Source organism: Pongo abelii, chromosome 2 (genome assembly GCF_028885655.2).
Source record: "Pongo abelii isolate AG06213 chromosome 2, NHGRI_mPonAbe1-v2.0_pri, whole genome shotgun sequence".
NCBI classification, from domain to species: domain Eukaryota; kingdom Metazoa; phylum Chordata; class Mammalia; order Primates; family Hominidae; genus Pongo; species Pongo abelii.
Genome location: NC_085928.1, coordinates 108,514,526 through 108,529,962, shown reverse-complemented (window position 1 = coordinate 108,529,962; position 15,437 = coordinate 108,514,526). Strand labels below are relative to the sequence as shown.

Below are 15,437 nucleotides of genomic sequence, written 5' to 3'. Positions count from 1 at the left end.
ATGAACTAAACTCACTGTGCTGGAGCCTCATGGATGAAGCCAATCCAATCACCAAACTCGAGACCCAAGACAGCCCCTACTCACTGTTGCCTCTGACTTTGGGCCTTGCCTTCCCTTCCTGGAACACCTTCCTCTGAAGCAAGCTTACCCAATCTGCTGCCCACAGGCTGCATGCAACCCAGAACTTTGAATGTAGCCCAACACAAATTCATAAACTTTCTTGAAACGTTATGACATTTTTTGGGGGGGTAGGGCGATTTTTTTTTTAAGCTCATTAGCTATCGTTAGTGTTAGTTTATTTTATGTGTGGCCCAAAACAATTCTTCTTCCAGTGTGGCCCAGGGAAGCCAAAAGATTGGACACCCCTGCTCTGATGCGTTCCCTGACAGTATTAGCCTGCAGTGTTCTCCCGACCCCTATAGTCCAGTGGTCCCTAGGGCATGCTTCATTCCATTAGCACTAAGCCATACTCTGCCTTCATCACTCAGCAAGCCAGGTGGGTAGTGGTAAGGTGAGCAAGACCAGGAGCACAGGGGCCTGGGAGCAAGGCTTTTAAAGAGCAGCATGTTGCTCTGAGCAACTGCCAAGGGCGGCCCAGCAAGGGTTGCTGTTATAGGCTGAATCGTCTCCCCATGCCCCAGATTATTCACATGCTGAAGCCCTAAGCACCAGTACCTCAGACTGTGACTGCATTTGGAGATGAGGCCTGTAGAGGAATGATTAAGTTAAGACGATGCTGTTAGGGTGGGCTCTAATCCAATCGACCAGTGTCTGTAAGAAGAGGAGATTGAGAGACATGGGGACACACCAGGGGCATGCAACAGGGGACAGCCACACGAAGAGGCAGCAAGGGGGCAGATATCTGCAAGCCAAGGAGAAGCATCTCGCAGGAAACCAGCCCTGCCAGCACCTGACCTTGCATTTCCAGCCTCCAGAGCTGTGAGAAGGTAAATTTCTGTTATTTAAGTCACCCGGTCTGTGGTATTTTATATAGCACCCAAGCAAACTAATATAGTCGCTCAAGCTAAGAAAGACAGGCCTTAATAGTGATGCTGAAACCTGGGGCCACTGACATCTCCCAGGAACTCTCTGCAAGGCTCAACACTGACAAATTCCTGAGCGCTGATGCTCTTCAAGGCCATCGCAAGCACTGTTCCCTTAGGCAAGGACAGTCAATCCCGCTTCCAGTGTCTCACTTTCCTCATCCTTTGATAAGAAAGCACAGGGGCCAGGCCTGTAATGAGCACTCGGGAAATGGGGGTGAACTCTACTCACTGTTCAGCTACATTTGGGTCAAGAGAATCAGTTTCAGTGGGTGTTTCAGGCAAGGAGGAGCCGGACTCCTGTATCTGGCACAATTCCTCATCTGTGATGATATCAAACACAGCGTCGTCCGGTGGCCTGTAGTCTGTATTTGCTCCTGGGCAGCAGAGGCAGATCAGGAGAGAAGAGACACAACACACTGTTATGCATAGGCTAGGTAAGGGCCCTCGGGAAAGTGAGAGAGTGCAGCTATGCAGAACAAGCTGCTGAGGCACAATTTAATTGGTCACTCAACTGACAGCTATTCTGTCCAGACTTGAGAGAAATGGTTGGTTGCTGGAACATTCCAAAAAAGTAGAGGAAGGCTTACAGACGAAATGGAATGTACAACCTAAGAGACTTGTCAAAGTCAGGGGCTTAGAGAGGTTTCAACCTCTTGCATATTCTCTGAGGTCCCTTATTTAGAAGGAAAAATCCTATTAAGAAAGAACCTAATAACAGAAAACACACTTCTATGCCACTAAATCCTTGCTCCGTAAGACACAGGCAGTACTTATTCATGTATTTTTGAAAGCAGGAGTCTGTCTGACCTGCATTTTCCCTTAATCCACTGATGTGTGGGAAAGAACCTCCCAATGCTCAAGGGCTTGCAGCAGGCACTGGGTTTCCAACCAGGGGCCTTGTGTCCGACTGTGCAAGCCACTCAGTAGGAAGGCCACTGTAGAAATGTTCCTGTACCAGTCATCTGCCCACAAACACTCTCCAGCATATGTCACGGAAAAATGTGAGGGCGGGTTTGAGGCAAAAATGAAAAAAACACCGGGTGCGGTGGCTCATGCTTGTAATCCCAGCACTTTGGGAGGCTGGAACGGGTGGATCACTTGAGGCCAGGAATTCAGTACCAGCCTAGCCAACATGATGAAACCCTGTGTCTAATAAAAATATAAAAATTAGCCAGGTGTGGTGGCAGGCACCTGTAATCCCAGCTACTCGGGAAGCTGAGGCACGAGAATCACATGAACCCAGGAGGCAGAGGTTGCAGTGAGCAGAGATCGTACCACTGCACTCCAGCCTGAGAAACAGAGCAAGACTTTGTCTCAAAAATAAATAAATAAATAAATAATTAATTAATTAATTTAAAAAAATGAGCAGACAGGAAATGTCAAAAATCAAAACAAGTGACCACAGCACTCTGTGGTCACTAATGAGTCAGGGCAAGTCCATGCAAAGTTCCTGGGGTGTTTAGCAAGAAAAATGGTTCAGGTGAGCTTAAAGTTCCCACCTGGACCTGCCACATGACCACTAAGGCAGGCCCTGCTTTAGAAGTGAAGTTCTTCTTGTTTCAAGTCTATGTAATAGAGAGCTTGAGGCATAGGCTGAAAAAAGGGGCCAGGGATTGTTTTTTTTCCATCAATTCAGCCACACTCCTGAACCTGCCTTGTAAGGCTGGCAGAGGGAAGGGAAATCAGACAACAGGGATCTAAAATGATGTCCACTGAGAGAAACCAAAGACTTAAATAAATAGAAAGTTGTATCATGTTCCTGGACTGAGTCAATTTTATTAAGATGTCAATTCTCCCCAAACTGAACTAGAGATTCAATGCAATCCCAATTTAAATATCACCAGGATTTTTTGTAGAAATTGACAGACTGATTCTAAAACTTACATAGAAAAACAAAAAACCTAGAATAGCCAATACTTTGATAAAGAACAAAACTGGAGTCACTCTACGTGATGTTAAGATGCTTTATAAAACTATGGTCATCGTAACAGTTTGGTATTGGTGAAAGAATAGGCACATATATAAATGGAATAGAATAAAAGTCCAGATATAAATCCACACATATAAGGTCAATTGCCTACTTTCTCATGGCAGCATAAAAAAAAAAATAAGGTCGGTTTTTGACAAAAGTGCAAAGAACAGTCTTTTAATCAACGATGTTGAAATAACTGGATAGCCACACAAAAAGATGAATCTCTATTCATACCTTGCACCATACACAAAGATAACTGAAAATGAATCATAGGCCTAAATGTATAAGCTAAAGCTATAAAACTTCTAAGAGACAACAGAAGAAGGTCTGTGAGTCCTTGGGCTAAGTAAAGCCAGACATGACAACAAAAAGAAAAACATTTATGCATAACAGAAAAAGCCTGATACATTGGATCTCATTAAAATGATAAACTTCTGCTCTTTGAAGACTTTTTTGCTCTTTGAAAGAAAATATAAAGATAAGCTATAGATTGGGAAAAACTACCTGTAAAATACATATGTGACAAAGAACTTGTGTGGAGAATACATAGAGGACTCTCAAAATTCAATACTTAAAAAACATTTTAAAATGGGCAAAAGATTTGAAGAAGATAAACTAAAGCTGTGCAAAGTACACTCCCCATCCTCGTCAGTTCTTTGTACCCAACAACATAATGGGGCCTGCCAACCACTTGGTAATCCACTCAAACAAAAGAAGAATGGACAGTATTTCTAAAGGCTGGCTGGCCTGCATCCAGGCAGAGGCCAAGGAGGAGTTCACAGGGACCAGTTGCAGATGGCAATGATGCTCGAGCAGAGATAAGCTGAGATCACTTCTGCCTGTGCCATCTCAGCTCTGCCTCCCTGTGTTCCACATCCAAAGTCCAGTGCCCTGAAGGGTAGCCCAGGCCTGTCTGTTAGGGTGTGCTCAAAACAGAAGCAGCAGAACCCAAACTCTACTTCCTTCACTGGGCTGAATGGGAGGACACAAAGGAGATTACATCCTCCTTGGACATGAAGGAAGAGCGAGCTTCAGGAAGAGACTGAAGGATATGGATAGTTCCAGACACAACTCCTAGCCTTGAGTTACTCTCGATGCCAAGGCAGCAGCTCTGGTAGACAGCATTCTCCAAAGTGTGGGGTGTATTTCATGAATGTGCATTAACAGGTACATAGACTTCAGGTTAAATCACACTGAATCTTATCAGGACAAAGTTATTCCTTTTTCAATTCTCTTTCAATCCTAATATATCAAAATGAAAGTCTCAAGTTGGTGGTAATATATTTTAGCACCTCTTTAATACCTAAGTTTAGAAAACACTGAATTCAGCTTATTAGCATTAACTAGCCACAACATGGGTGGGGGAGGAAGTGGCACCTAGAGAACATAGTAGGCAGTAGTAGCAGGAGACTGACCTTGGCCTCCTGTGGCCTGGGGCCCAGGTGAGGCTGGTGACAGTGCAGGGCTGGGCTCTCCCTGGCTAGTGCCTGAGCCACTGCTATCAGGGGAGCCAGGGCCTTCACTGAGCTTCTGGAAACAGGCTCGGCAGCAGCGCTCCTTTTTGCCACTGTGCTTGCTCAGGACGTAGTTGTTGCAGCAGTAGTAACAGAAGATGCGGCCACATATCCTGGGAACAAAACAAGCCCAGGCTGTGAGGATGACACACTATGATCTTGTGTGATCTGCTCAGCACCCAAACTGGGCTCTGGATACCATGTGACTCTCATCAGACCTGGCTGTGCCCCCAAGTTAGGATGTGGCCATGAGCTCATTTCATAAGATTCCAACAAAGCCTTCTTGTCAGCTTGGTGAAAGCATGGTTTACTTCCTAAGGTCCTGGGAGGCAGGGAGATGAAGTGTGGCTGAGCCCACCTTCCCTGGCACCAAGTTGTAGGTATGCCTCCCATATCTCAGAAGCTAAGGCTCTAAAAGACCACAGATCTTCACAGCTATGCTGATTATTCTGCACCTGCCCCCAGCCCAGCCCAGCCCGAGATTCATCTTTACCCATCCTTCTCTGGCCTTCGTGCCCCTGGCACTGCCTGTGTTCCTCTAGTGAGGTTTCAGGCCAGCTCTTGCTGGCTTCCAGTAATGCCGCTCTCCTCTGGTCCCTATAGGAATGGCAGAAGAACTGCTAGTCTCTGGGTATGCCCCATCCCTGTGGGGCCCCCTAACTCCATCCACATCTCTGTATTTTTTCCTTTCAGGGAGCCCTGAGTGTCTTGTTAGGATCCCAACTAACACACCTTCCTCACCTGGTTCCCTTAAAGCCAAAACGCAATGTGCTCTTCCTAAATAGTCAGCCATGGTGCCAACACCTATCACAGAGTCCTCTTTTGGAGCTGTCTGCTCTGGTCCTGGGCCCCACCAGGGTGTTGGTGCCAACCCATGAGCTCCCTACTGACCTGCAGTGGTGCCGCCGCACCATCCAGCTGAACTCCCGCTTGCAGTCGAGGCAGTGGTTTGCCTCTGTGTCTCCAAGCCACCTCTCCTCAGCACTGAGCTTCTGCTGGAATTCCAGGGCATCTGACTTCTGCCAGAGAGCATCCTTGTCCCTGGGACAAAACCACATTGGAAGAAAAGAAGAGAGAATCCATGAAAACAATAGGATGATCCTTGCCTCATTTCAAAAGACTGGTATCAAATTTCCTAAGTCATAGAAAGAAAATTCACTTTCACCTTGGAAATATGCCCCAGCCCATGCTAGGTCTCCTCCATCTCCCCCGACATGCAGACTTAACTGACACCACACGTATGAGAACACGCAGGAGGCAAAAGATGTACACAGAAGGCACTGTTAAATGCAAAGAGCTGCCAACACCAAAGAGGGCCACCACTCAGGCACCTAAACAACAGTGCTGGGGACCACTGGGAGTTTAAGCTAAAACGTGCTGCCATGCCGACTGTGTGCAGTAAGCCCAAGGACCATGAATGTACTTCCCACCTGAATCTTAATGTGCTTGGGGCCCTTTATGTTTCTATGGTTGATCCAAGTAACAATTAATCAGTGGAGAAGATCAAAGATTTCCTAGTGTGAAAATCTGATCAGATGTTAGCCTCCTCTGCCCCTCAGAGAGATGGTAAGGTCACTCCAAGAAGCCAGACTGAAAGAAGTGTGAGGCTTTCCAGAAAGGTCTGGCAGTGTCAGAATGTGCCTGATGCGCTGGAGGGGGAGGATGTGAACAGAAGCTTCCTCAGGGATACTAATGAGCATGTTCAGGCTTGATGGTTTCTGACATGGGAAGTTTAGTTCTTTCTCGTACGGAGCCCCAGCTGGCATCCTCAGGGCTAACGCGGCTCCAGCAGCACCTCAGCCACCGGTAATGTGACACCCAAGCCACTCAGGTCCTGAGAGAGACAGGCTCCATCACTGACCAGGAACTCCCAATCAACCCCAGATCTTTTGCCTTAAATAAAAAAGCTTGAACATGGGATTGACTGGCTTTTTCAAGGACACTTGAAATTGTCAGGAAGCAGGAAGACTCATTCTCTGAAGCAGCCTCATTCTCTAGGCTGGTCCACCCACACTTTGGGAATGTGGAATGCTGCCAGGAGTTGGTGTTTTCCATCACACCCCTCAGGTCACAAATACCCTGAGTTCTAACTCTGTATATTGATGATAAGAAAGCAGAGTTTTTAAACTTTCAAATTGGTTATAATTTTAATATCACTGTTTTGTAACACTTAATGAATTAGCATATCTAGGCTTTGCTGATCCATGGTGCTGCTAACATCACAAAAACAGGGCTAATCAGACTGTATGTGCCTCTTGAAGGAAAGACCCCAAACTACAAACCAATTCTATGAAGGCTTCTTGCCAAAATTTTGAACCTGAGTCTAAGCAAGCTACCAGTAGAATGATGGTTCTCAGCTCTGGCTCACTGGTGTCTTGAGTCTCACTCCCAGAAATTCCAATTCGGTTAGTCCGGGTGGGGCCTGGACATAGGCATTTTTAAATTACCTTCCTAGTGATTCTAATATGTAGCCAGGATTGAGAACCACTGCAATAGTTCTAACTATGGACTCACAGGAAATGCAAGGGATGGATGATCATGTTAAATGACACCATGAGGATGCAATCGGCAAAAGTAGAGAGATGACAGGGAAACCCATTGACTAAAAGGGATGTAAGAGACATAGCAATTGCAATAGATGAATCTAATTTAGATCCTGATTAGAATGACCTGAAAATATTCTAAGGCAATTGGAAAAATTTGAAACTGACTAGACACTTGATGATATTAAGAAATTATACTTCATTTTTTAAGGTGTAATAAGGACACTGTGGTTGTTTAAAATGGAGGGTTCTGGCACCAGGCATGGTGGCTCATGCCTGTAATCCCAGGACTTGGGAGGCTGAGGCAGGCAAATCATTTGAGGCCAGGAATTTAGAACCAGCCTGGCCAACATGGTGAAACCTGTTTCTACTAAAAATATAAAAATTAGCTGGGAGTGGTGGTGCATGCCGGTAATCCCAGCTACTCGGGTGGCTGAGGCACAAGAATCGCTCGAATCCAGGAGGAAGAGGTTGCAGTGAGCCAAGATCACACCACTGTACTCAAGCCCGGGCAATAGAGTGAGACTCTGACTCAAAAAAAAAAAAAAAAAAAAAATTCAAAAAATAGAAAATAAAAGAGTCCTTACCTTGGAGAGGTACATACTGAAATATTTATGAATGAAATGATATGTCTGAGATTTGCTTCAAAATAATCTGGGAAGATGGGTAAGCAGGTGGGTCTACAGATGAATCAAGACTGGCCCTGAGCTGAACACTGTTGAAGCTGGGTGACAGGTACCTGGAGGTGTATTACATGATTCCATTTTTGTATATTTGAAAATTTCCATAAGGAAAAGTTAAAATAAGTTTTGAATGACTTGTCAGCATTAAAAAATCAGGACACTTCACATTAAGATCCAGGTTTCCACCTTCTCTCAACAAGTAAGGTGGTCTGGCAGTTCTGGGCCAAGACATATGGCAGAAGCAGAGTCCAGCTGTGTCCTCAGTTTCTCACAGTCCCCTCCTGATACAAGCTCCCACTTGTATCAGCTGCCTGGTACCTGCAGGCACTAGAGTTTGGGACTCTAGTACTGGGGAAAGTGAGATGGAGAAGGAGAGAGGGGCTCCTGAGACAGCAGCAAGAAAATGGGGAAATTTCTGAAGTATGCTTTCAAGAACAGCTGCACTTCTTTAGAGAAAAACCCAAGTGTGGGGAAAACCCCAGCTGCTGGTCTGACACAGCACTCACCTGAGCAGCTCTATCAGCCGCTCCTCGAGATACTTCTTGGTTCTGTTGAGGTCATCCAGGTCAGCAAGCATCTTCTGGTCATTCCTCTCGCGGTTTGTCACCTCCTGGCAGAGTTTGTTGTAATACTCTTGGATTTTTGTTGTGGCTTTTTCGAGTTCCTTCTGGGTCCTGGGGGAGGAGTGGTAAGTTTTCTTGATTAGCCAGGACTTCCAGCTCCCCCAGGGCTCTAGGCTCACCCAGGACTCTAATGAGGGGTGCTACTGCCCTCCGCCATGGGGGAGCCCCTTGGTATCTGCTCACAGCTTATGCAGTCCCCTAGCTTTTGAGACTCTCCTCTTACCCCCACATACAAAGGGGCATTCTGGGAGGGAGGGCAGGCTGACCCCAGGTTGCCAGAAGCACCCTAAGTGAATAGAACTCTGCACCCCTTGGCTCCCGGACAGGGGCTGGGCTTGCAAGAGAAGCCTGATAGGCAAGGGCTGGTGATGGGGAGGATGGGTAGGAGGAGAAAGGAGTCAGGACAGGCAGGACAGAGGTGTAGCTTCCTGGAGGTGGCCACACGGAGGAGGGCCTGTCTTCCACACATCCCTGGGACTCTACACATGGGGCATGGCCCTGGGCCCACAGCAGGCACTCAGTCTTAATCTGCACTGCCAGCTGTTCTACCTGATAGCCCCCCTGAGACCCAAGGAATTCCGTTTTGGGTGCTGCAGGGTGTCTCAGTCTACAGCAGAGGGAGCTGGCTGAATCTCGCTGTCTTCCTCACCCCACCCACTCCATTTTTAATGCAGCTATTTCCTAAGGCAGTGGTTTTCCAAGGATGGTCCAGTGGGACATAATAAAAGCTCCATTAAACAAAGGGTTCTGCAGAGAGACTGATTAATTTACACCTTCCACATCTAGTATAAAGTTGCCAGGAAGTTGTTTACTAGACCCTGTCCACCAAAATGGCCTTATAGGTGCACCCACACACACAGGCGGCATACGTGCATGCGTGCACACACACACACACCACACACACACACACTGAATAAAACAAGTTGGCAGATAGACTGTGCAGCTTTGAGCAACTGAAACAAATGCTCCGAGATCTTACAAATAACCACTGTTTATCATGTTTTCATGCCACCAACTCAGGCTCTGTTTAAACTGTCATATGAACATGACTTAACTAAGGGCAGCCAGTGCCCTGTAGGATCTGAACACTAGAAGGGTAAGATGAAAAATGTATGTCCAGGTTACCAAATGTCAAAGATATCCTGGATCTCCTACTGAGCCAGAGCCCAGGCCTAGAAGGCTGGTGTTGGGAAGAGGTAATAGATAAATAGAAAAGTTAGAGACTTGGGACAATTTGGTGTGCTTATCTTTGCTGGTGGCACACATGCAATTTGATTCCAGCAACTCCTCCTCCCTGCTACACATTTTTAAAATCAGGTCTTCCTCCCTGTTACATCTTTTCTTAATCAGGTCCTGGCTCAGCTAGCTGTGTCCCATGACCACATGGTGGACTTAGGCTTAGAACTCCACATGGCCCCAAGCCTGAAAATGAGGGGGTCAAGGAGGCCTTGGGGTGGCGGCGTGATCTGCTCTCCACAGATATGGCATCAGAGAGTCTGCACAAAGACAGGTTGATCCTGGTCCTTGGCACACTCATCTTCCTCATCCATAAAATGGGGATAGATGATAACACCTTCCTCATAGGACTGTTAGGAGGATTAAATGGGTAAATGTATGCAAAGTATTCAAAACAGAGTCTGCCACGTTTTCAGCATTATTTAAATACATGCTGCTACTATTACCATTATTATTATGATCTAACTTTTATTTCATTTTAGTTTTTCAAAGCTTGCAGTTACTGAAGTTTGCACTGCCAGAGAGAAGAAAATTGAGTTAGGAGAAAGGTGCTTTAGCCGTGTATAGGTTGTGATGGGCAGGCAGCCAGGTTCTCTGTGGCATGCTTCCAGCACAAGCACTTTCTGAGTTTGTGGCTTTTCTTGCAAAAGGACTTCCTAAACCTAATATGAGTGACTGACTTTCTAAATGACGAGACCAAACACTCCTTCCCTGAAGACTACCGACAGCTGAGTAGGTGGACTGTGACTAACCTTTCTAGGTCTTCGCGCAGGGCAGCCCCCTCCTTGTCCTTCCTCAGCATGGCGGCCTGGCACTCTGCAAGATGGTTGCTAGTGCAGCTCAGCTTCTCTCCCATGTCTGCTTGGGTGGCCTGGCACAGGACATGAGGGAGAAGACACTCAGCTTGCAGAAGCCCATGCAACGTACCATAAAGTGGCTGGTGTGCCATCCACCCCATCTGGCTGGGTCACTTCTAAATGGAGGGTTGTTTCCTATTAAGTTCAAGAGGCCATGAACCTCTGCTCTATATTTGTGGGGCCTCAATTGCAACTAGTTGTGGTGGTTGGCAAGTGGCAGGTACCAGAATTCCCAGGGTGACACTGAAGGTAGGGGTGGCAGGGAGCAGGATTCACCTGAACAAGTCACTGCTCTGAAGACTGTGGGTCCAGTGCCACCCCTGCTCCCACCCATTTTAGAATCACTGGCTGGCGATCACCCATAGAGATGGCCAAAGAGGACACTTATTTCCTTTCTGCATGTGGCAGCTCCAGCCAGGTGTCCAGGGAATGGATGGAGGGGGTCAGGGTATAAACTAGGGTGTCTACAAAGGTGAACTGAGGACGGCTTCAGCTTGGGAATCTGGAGGCATACAGGGAGCCCTCTTAAATGGTCCAGTCAAAACCACACCAGATGCCCTCTCCCTGACAGGTCTACACCACCACGGCCTACCTTCAGCTTCCCCACAGCTTCCTCAGCAGCCTGCAGCTGCCGGCCTTGCTCCTCAAGCTGGCCTCTGAGGCTCTTGCACTCTTCACCAGCATTCTAGAGAGGACAAGAAAGGGATCATAAAAGTAGGGTCCTTGCTCTGAGGATCCCTCAGCCTCCTCACCCAAACAGATAAAACCAAGCTACCTTTCTCTTTTTCCCTGCAAACCAGCTCCTCAATGAGCTTTGGGTTTACTAATAGTGAAACACTTTCAAGCTTACTAAGAAAAGAGACTTAGCCTGGTCCCCAAACTTAGAACTTAATTTCCGCAAGGGAAAAAGTTGGCTATAAGCCACATGGAGTTTCACGGAGTGGGGTGGCACTGGGTGGGGAGGCACATCTGTGGCAGTGCGGTGGAGCTGCCTCAGAGAGGAGGGTTAGGAGTAGCCTGAGAGTGCACAGACCTTGATGCAGACAGACTAGTGGCAAGCCCTGGAAATCAAAGCCCCAGGCCATTCTGCCCTGTCTTCACTCTAGACAGTCCTTAACCCCTCATCTTTGTGTACTATCAAAGGCACATAGTAACTGCTCATCTCATTAACTTGTCTGTCCCAAGGGCCTTGTAAAAACGAAGTAGGTTTGTTCCCTTCCCTGTATCTGCTGTCAGGAGAGCACCTAATGGGGTTGGTTATTCACTAAGAACCCAGAGATAGGACATGAGGCAGCTGTGAACTGCTGGCCCTCTGCAGGGGTTTTAGAGGCCAAGTCAGGGCTCTCACACTCACATGCCCGGCGGGGCTGGGCAAGTACAGAAACCAGTGTAAGGAAAAGTGCAGAGGATGTGTGCCTCCTTTAAAGTGGGCAGACACCCTCAGGTTCCTGCTGACTGCTGCCACAGGGCAGGGGCAGGGTGAGGATGCAGGCTTTCAAAAGCCCTCAAACTGTATTTGTAAATACCCTGCTCTTTCAATGTTGGCTACTAATTTTACAAACTTCTGTGTGGGCTAATCTTGTTTGCAATGGTCTTGAGTTTAGATTTCTGGGCCAAGGCATCACTCCCAATGTTCTGCGCCTAACATACTCCTGCAGAGAGAAAGATGCTACTGGGAGCTGTGATAGGACAGGGCCACAAGGTGTTTGCCTGCACTCACAGTACATTCTCCAGCCCTCATCTGCCTCACGGCTAAAGGTGCATCCTCCCACGGACCCACCAGGCCTGCCCAGGGAGATGGGTAGAGCCCAAGTGGTTGAAGCTAGGATTACCTTAAGTCTGCTCTGGTAGTCCATGATTTCAGCACTCAGCTGGAACTTGAGGGTGTCGAGCTCCTGGTGTGCAGCCTCTTGGATGCTCTGGGCCCGCTGCTCGGCCTGGGCGAGTTGGGCCTGCAGGCCAGGCAGTGAGCTGGCTGCTGCCTTGGCCGCCTTCAGCTTCTCCTGCAAGCTCTCCTTCTCTTGCTGCAGGCCAGCTACTTGGCGCTCCAGGCCCTCTTGCTCCCTTGAGGCTGCCTCTTTGGCATCCTGGAGCTCCTGGACAGCACAGGCCAGTGCCACCTCCACTCGCTCCTTTTCCATGGTCAGTGCACAAACCTGGATGCCCAGCTCGGCTGTGTCCGTGTTGGCCCGGTGCAGCTGCTCTTGCAGCTCAGCGTGCTCCAACTGTGCTTCCTTGGAGCTGCATTTGGCCTGGGACAGCTCCTCCTGCAGGGCCCGCAGCTCCTCCTCCCTCTGCTGGGCCTCATCGGCCCTCTCCTCCTGCAGCGCCCCTTCACGCTCCGAGCATTGCAGCAGCTCCTGGACATGGGCTCTGTTAAGGGCTTCATTCTGCTCCTTCAGCTGCTGCACAAGGGTTTTATGCTCCCTCAGGACAGCCTCAGCCATGCTTAGCTGGCTCTGCACCTTGTCCTGGTCATCCAGGGCTGCCTGCATCTTGGCCTGGAGGTCCACCACCTGAGCCTGCAGCCGTTGGGCCTCCCCCTGATGGACCTCCAGCTGCGCCTGAGACAGGGCTAGCTGGGCAGCCAGCTCACGGGCTTCATTGTCGGGGGGTGGGCCAACTCCCTGTTGGCCTTTCTCTGCTGTGAGGACCTCAATCAGCTGGGTCTGCTGCTGGCACTGGCTCTCGAGAGCCCTAAGCTCTCTGTGCCGGGCCTCTGCCAGTTGCCGGCACTGCTCCACCTCCTCCCGCAGCTGCTGACACTCGCCCTCCTTGCTCTGTAGAGTGGCCTCCTTCTCTGCCACCTGGGCTTTCATGGCCTCCTTGGCCTTCCTTACAGCCAGCAAGCTCGCCTCCATCTGGTCACCCAAGTGCCGGATGCTGGCCTGCTCGGCCTCCAGGGAGGCCAAGGAGCCCTGGATGGCTGATTCCCGCTGCTGCAAAGCCTGGTAATCGGCCTGCAGGGCTTGCAGCTTGCCCTCCAGGAGCTGGTTACGCCCAACCACATTCTGTAGCTCCTTCTCCAGCTCCCTGTTGGCCTGCCGGAGCTCTTCCTCCTGGCTGCCCTCTTGCACCTTGGTATGGTCTAACTGTGCCTCCTGCAGGCCCCTCTGCTCCTCCTCTGGCTTCCCACAGGCCTCTTGCAGACTGGAGTTCACAGGGACCAGGGCCTCATTCTTCTCACCTGCCACTGGCAGTTCTGGGCCAGGCTGCCCAGCAAGCCGCTCGAGCATACCCACCTTCTGGCTGAGGTGGTCTTTGTCCTGAATGAGCTGCTTCTTCTGCTCCTCCAGGTCACTCACATGTTGGCTCACCTGTGCCAGCTGGGCCTCCAGGAACTGCAGCTGCCGGGTCAGAGACCTGACCTCCTGCTCCAGCAGCTCCTTCTCCTCCTGTTGCTGTTTTTTCTCCTGCCTCAACTCTGCTAGCTCCTCCTCCCAGGAGCTCGAGTGGGCCAGCAACTCCTGCAGCCGTCGCCAGAGCTGGTCTGCCTCCTGTCCCTTCCCAGACAACTCCTCCTGGAGTGGGGCCATCTCCTTCACCAGGTGCTCCAGGCTGGCCCAAACACCCTCTTTCAGCTGCAGCTCCTTGACCAGCTGTTCCAGTTGGGCACTCTGCTGTCTGTTGACCTCCTCGACCTTGGTTCTCTCCCTTTCTAGGGCTTGAAGCTTCTCCCCTAGCTCCTGGATCTCCTGGGCTGCATCACTGGGAATAGGTTCTTGCTGGCCCTTTGTGTCTGATGCTGTATCTGCCTTCTGCTGAGCCATGGCTAGCCATTCTGGGATGCTGGCTAAATGCTGGTTCTTCTTGCCCAGTGAGTCCCGTGTGGCCTCAAGCTCCTGTGCCAAGGGCTGCAGCATGGACTCCAGCCGCCGCAGGGCTGTGTGGTAGTCCTCCTCCTTCTCTGCTGCTCCTAGCTCCAGGGCCTGCAGGCATGTCTGCAGCTCCTTCACAGTGTTCTGGGTGGCCTGGGTGACCTCCCACTGCTTCTGGAGCTCAGCTACCAAGCAAGTGAGGCGAACGTTGTCCTCTGCTGCAGTGTGCCCCCTCTCCCTCTCTGTCTGCAGTTGCTCGCCTTGCAGGCTGACAGCTGCCCTCAGCTCCTGGTTCTCTCTGTCCAGCTGCTGCATGCGCTCCTGTAGCTGCTTCTCCCGCACCTCCAACTGGTCCAGCTCTAGTCGCATCTCATCAAAGCCCTCCAATGCCTCGTTGTTTAGGGGGCTGTTCAGGTCAAAGTTGGACACCATCTCTTGAGTCTGGGAGGAAAAACACAAAAGACAAGTGGCTTTAGGATGAAGCTACAGGGCTATTAAGAAAAGCTTTAGAGTTTAATGAGAACAGAGGTAAAAATACAGGCATTACCTGCCCTAAGGTTAGTCTAAAGAACTATTCAAAAGACTAGAATTCCTTTGCTCTAAGCATCTGCCACAGATTCAGCAGCACATTCCAAAGCTATGAGGCCACCCATGTGAGCTCCACTGAGATACAGACTTGCATTTCCCATCCAGCCTTCTTCAGCCTTATTAACTTAATGGACGTTGTCTCTGAGATAAATTCAGTTATATCTAAGCTGTTGTTCATTCATTGTGCCATACCCATACCTGCAACTCCTGGCATGATTAAGCCACAAAATAAGGTAAAAGATTCATCTATTTTCTACTCTTAACGCTCCTTATATTGATCATTTTAATTTTTTTAATTGCTGTTCAGTTTCCACAGAACTATATACAGCTGTGATAAATGCACATTTCTAAAAAAAATTAACAAACTGCCACTACCTACTAACATTGACTGAGCCCTTGCATATGTCAAGCCCGTAAGTACTTCACATATGCTTAAGAACTGCATGCACACCCCTCATTTATGAGCTAGAATGAATTTTATTATCCCCATCCTGTGGACGAGAGAGCTGAAGGTTAAGTAATTTCCCCTTGGTCACAGCTGGTAGGTGAGAGTCAGG

At 49.0% G+C, this 15,437-nt stretch overlaps 1 protein-coding gene across 1 annotated transcript in view; it reads right to left on the bottom strand.

The window, feature by feature from the left end:
* Positions 1–15,437, bottom strand: part of FYCO1 (FYVE and coiled-coil domain autophagy adaptor 1) — a 77,052-nt gene that overhangs the window by 35,503 nt on the left and 26,112 nt on the right. The window contains exons 8-14 of the mRNA XM_002813835.6: positions 12,307–14,733; positions 11,067–11,159; positions 10,370–10,488; positions 8,265–8,432; positions 5,424–5,573; positions 4,434–4,645; positions 1,276–1,420 (exon numbers count right to left, since the gene is read on the bottom strand). Coding sequence (XP_002813881.4) covers positions 1,276–1,420; positions 4,434–4,645; positions 5,424–5,573; positions 8,265–8,432; positions 10,370–10,488; positions 11,067–11,159; positions 12,307–14,733 — 3,314 coding nt within the window. The remainder of the gene's footprint in view (positions 1–1,275; positions 1,421–4,433; positions 4,646–5,423; positions 5,574–8,264; positions 8,433–10,369; positions 10,489–11,066; positions 11,160–12,306; positions 14,734–15,437) is intronic.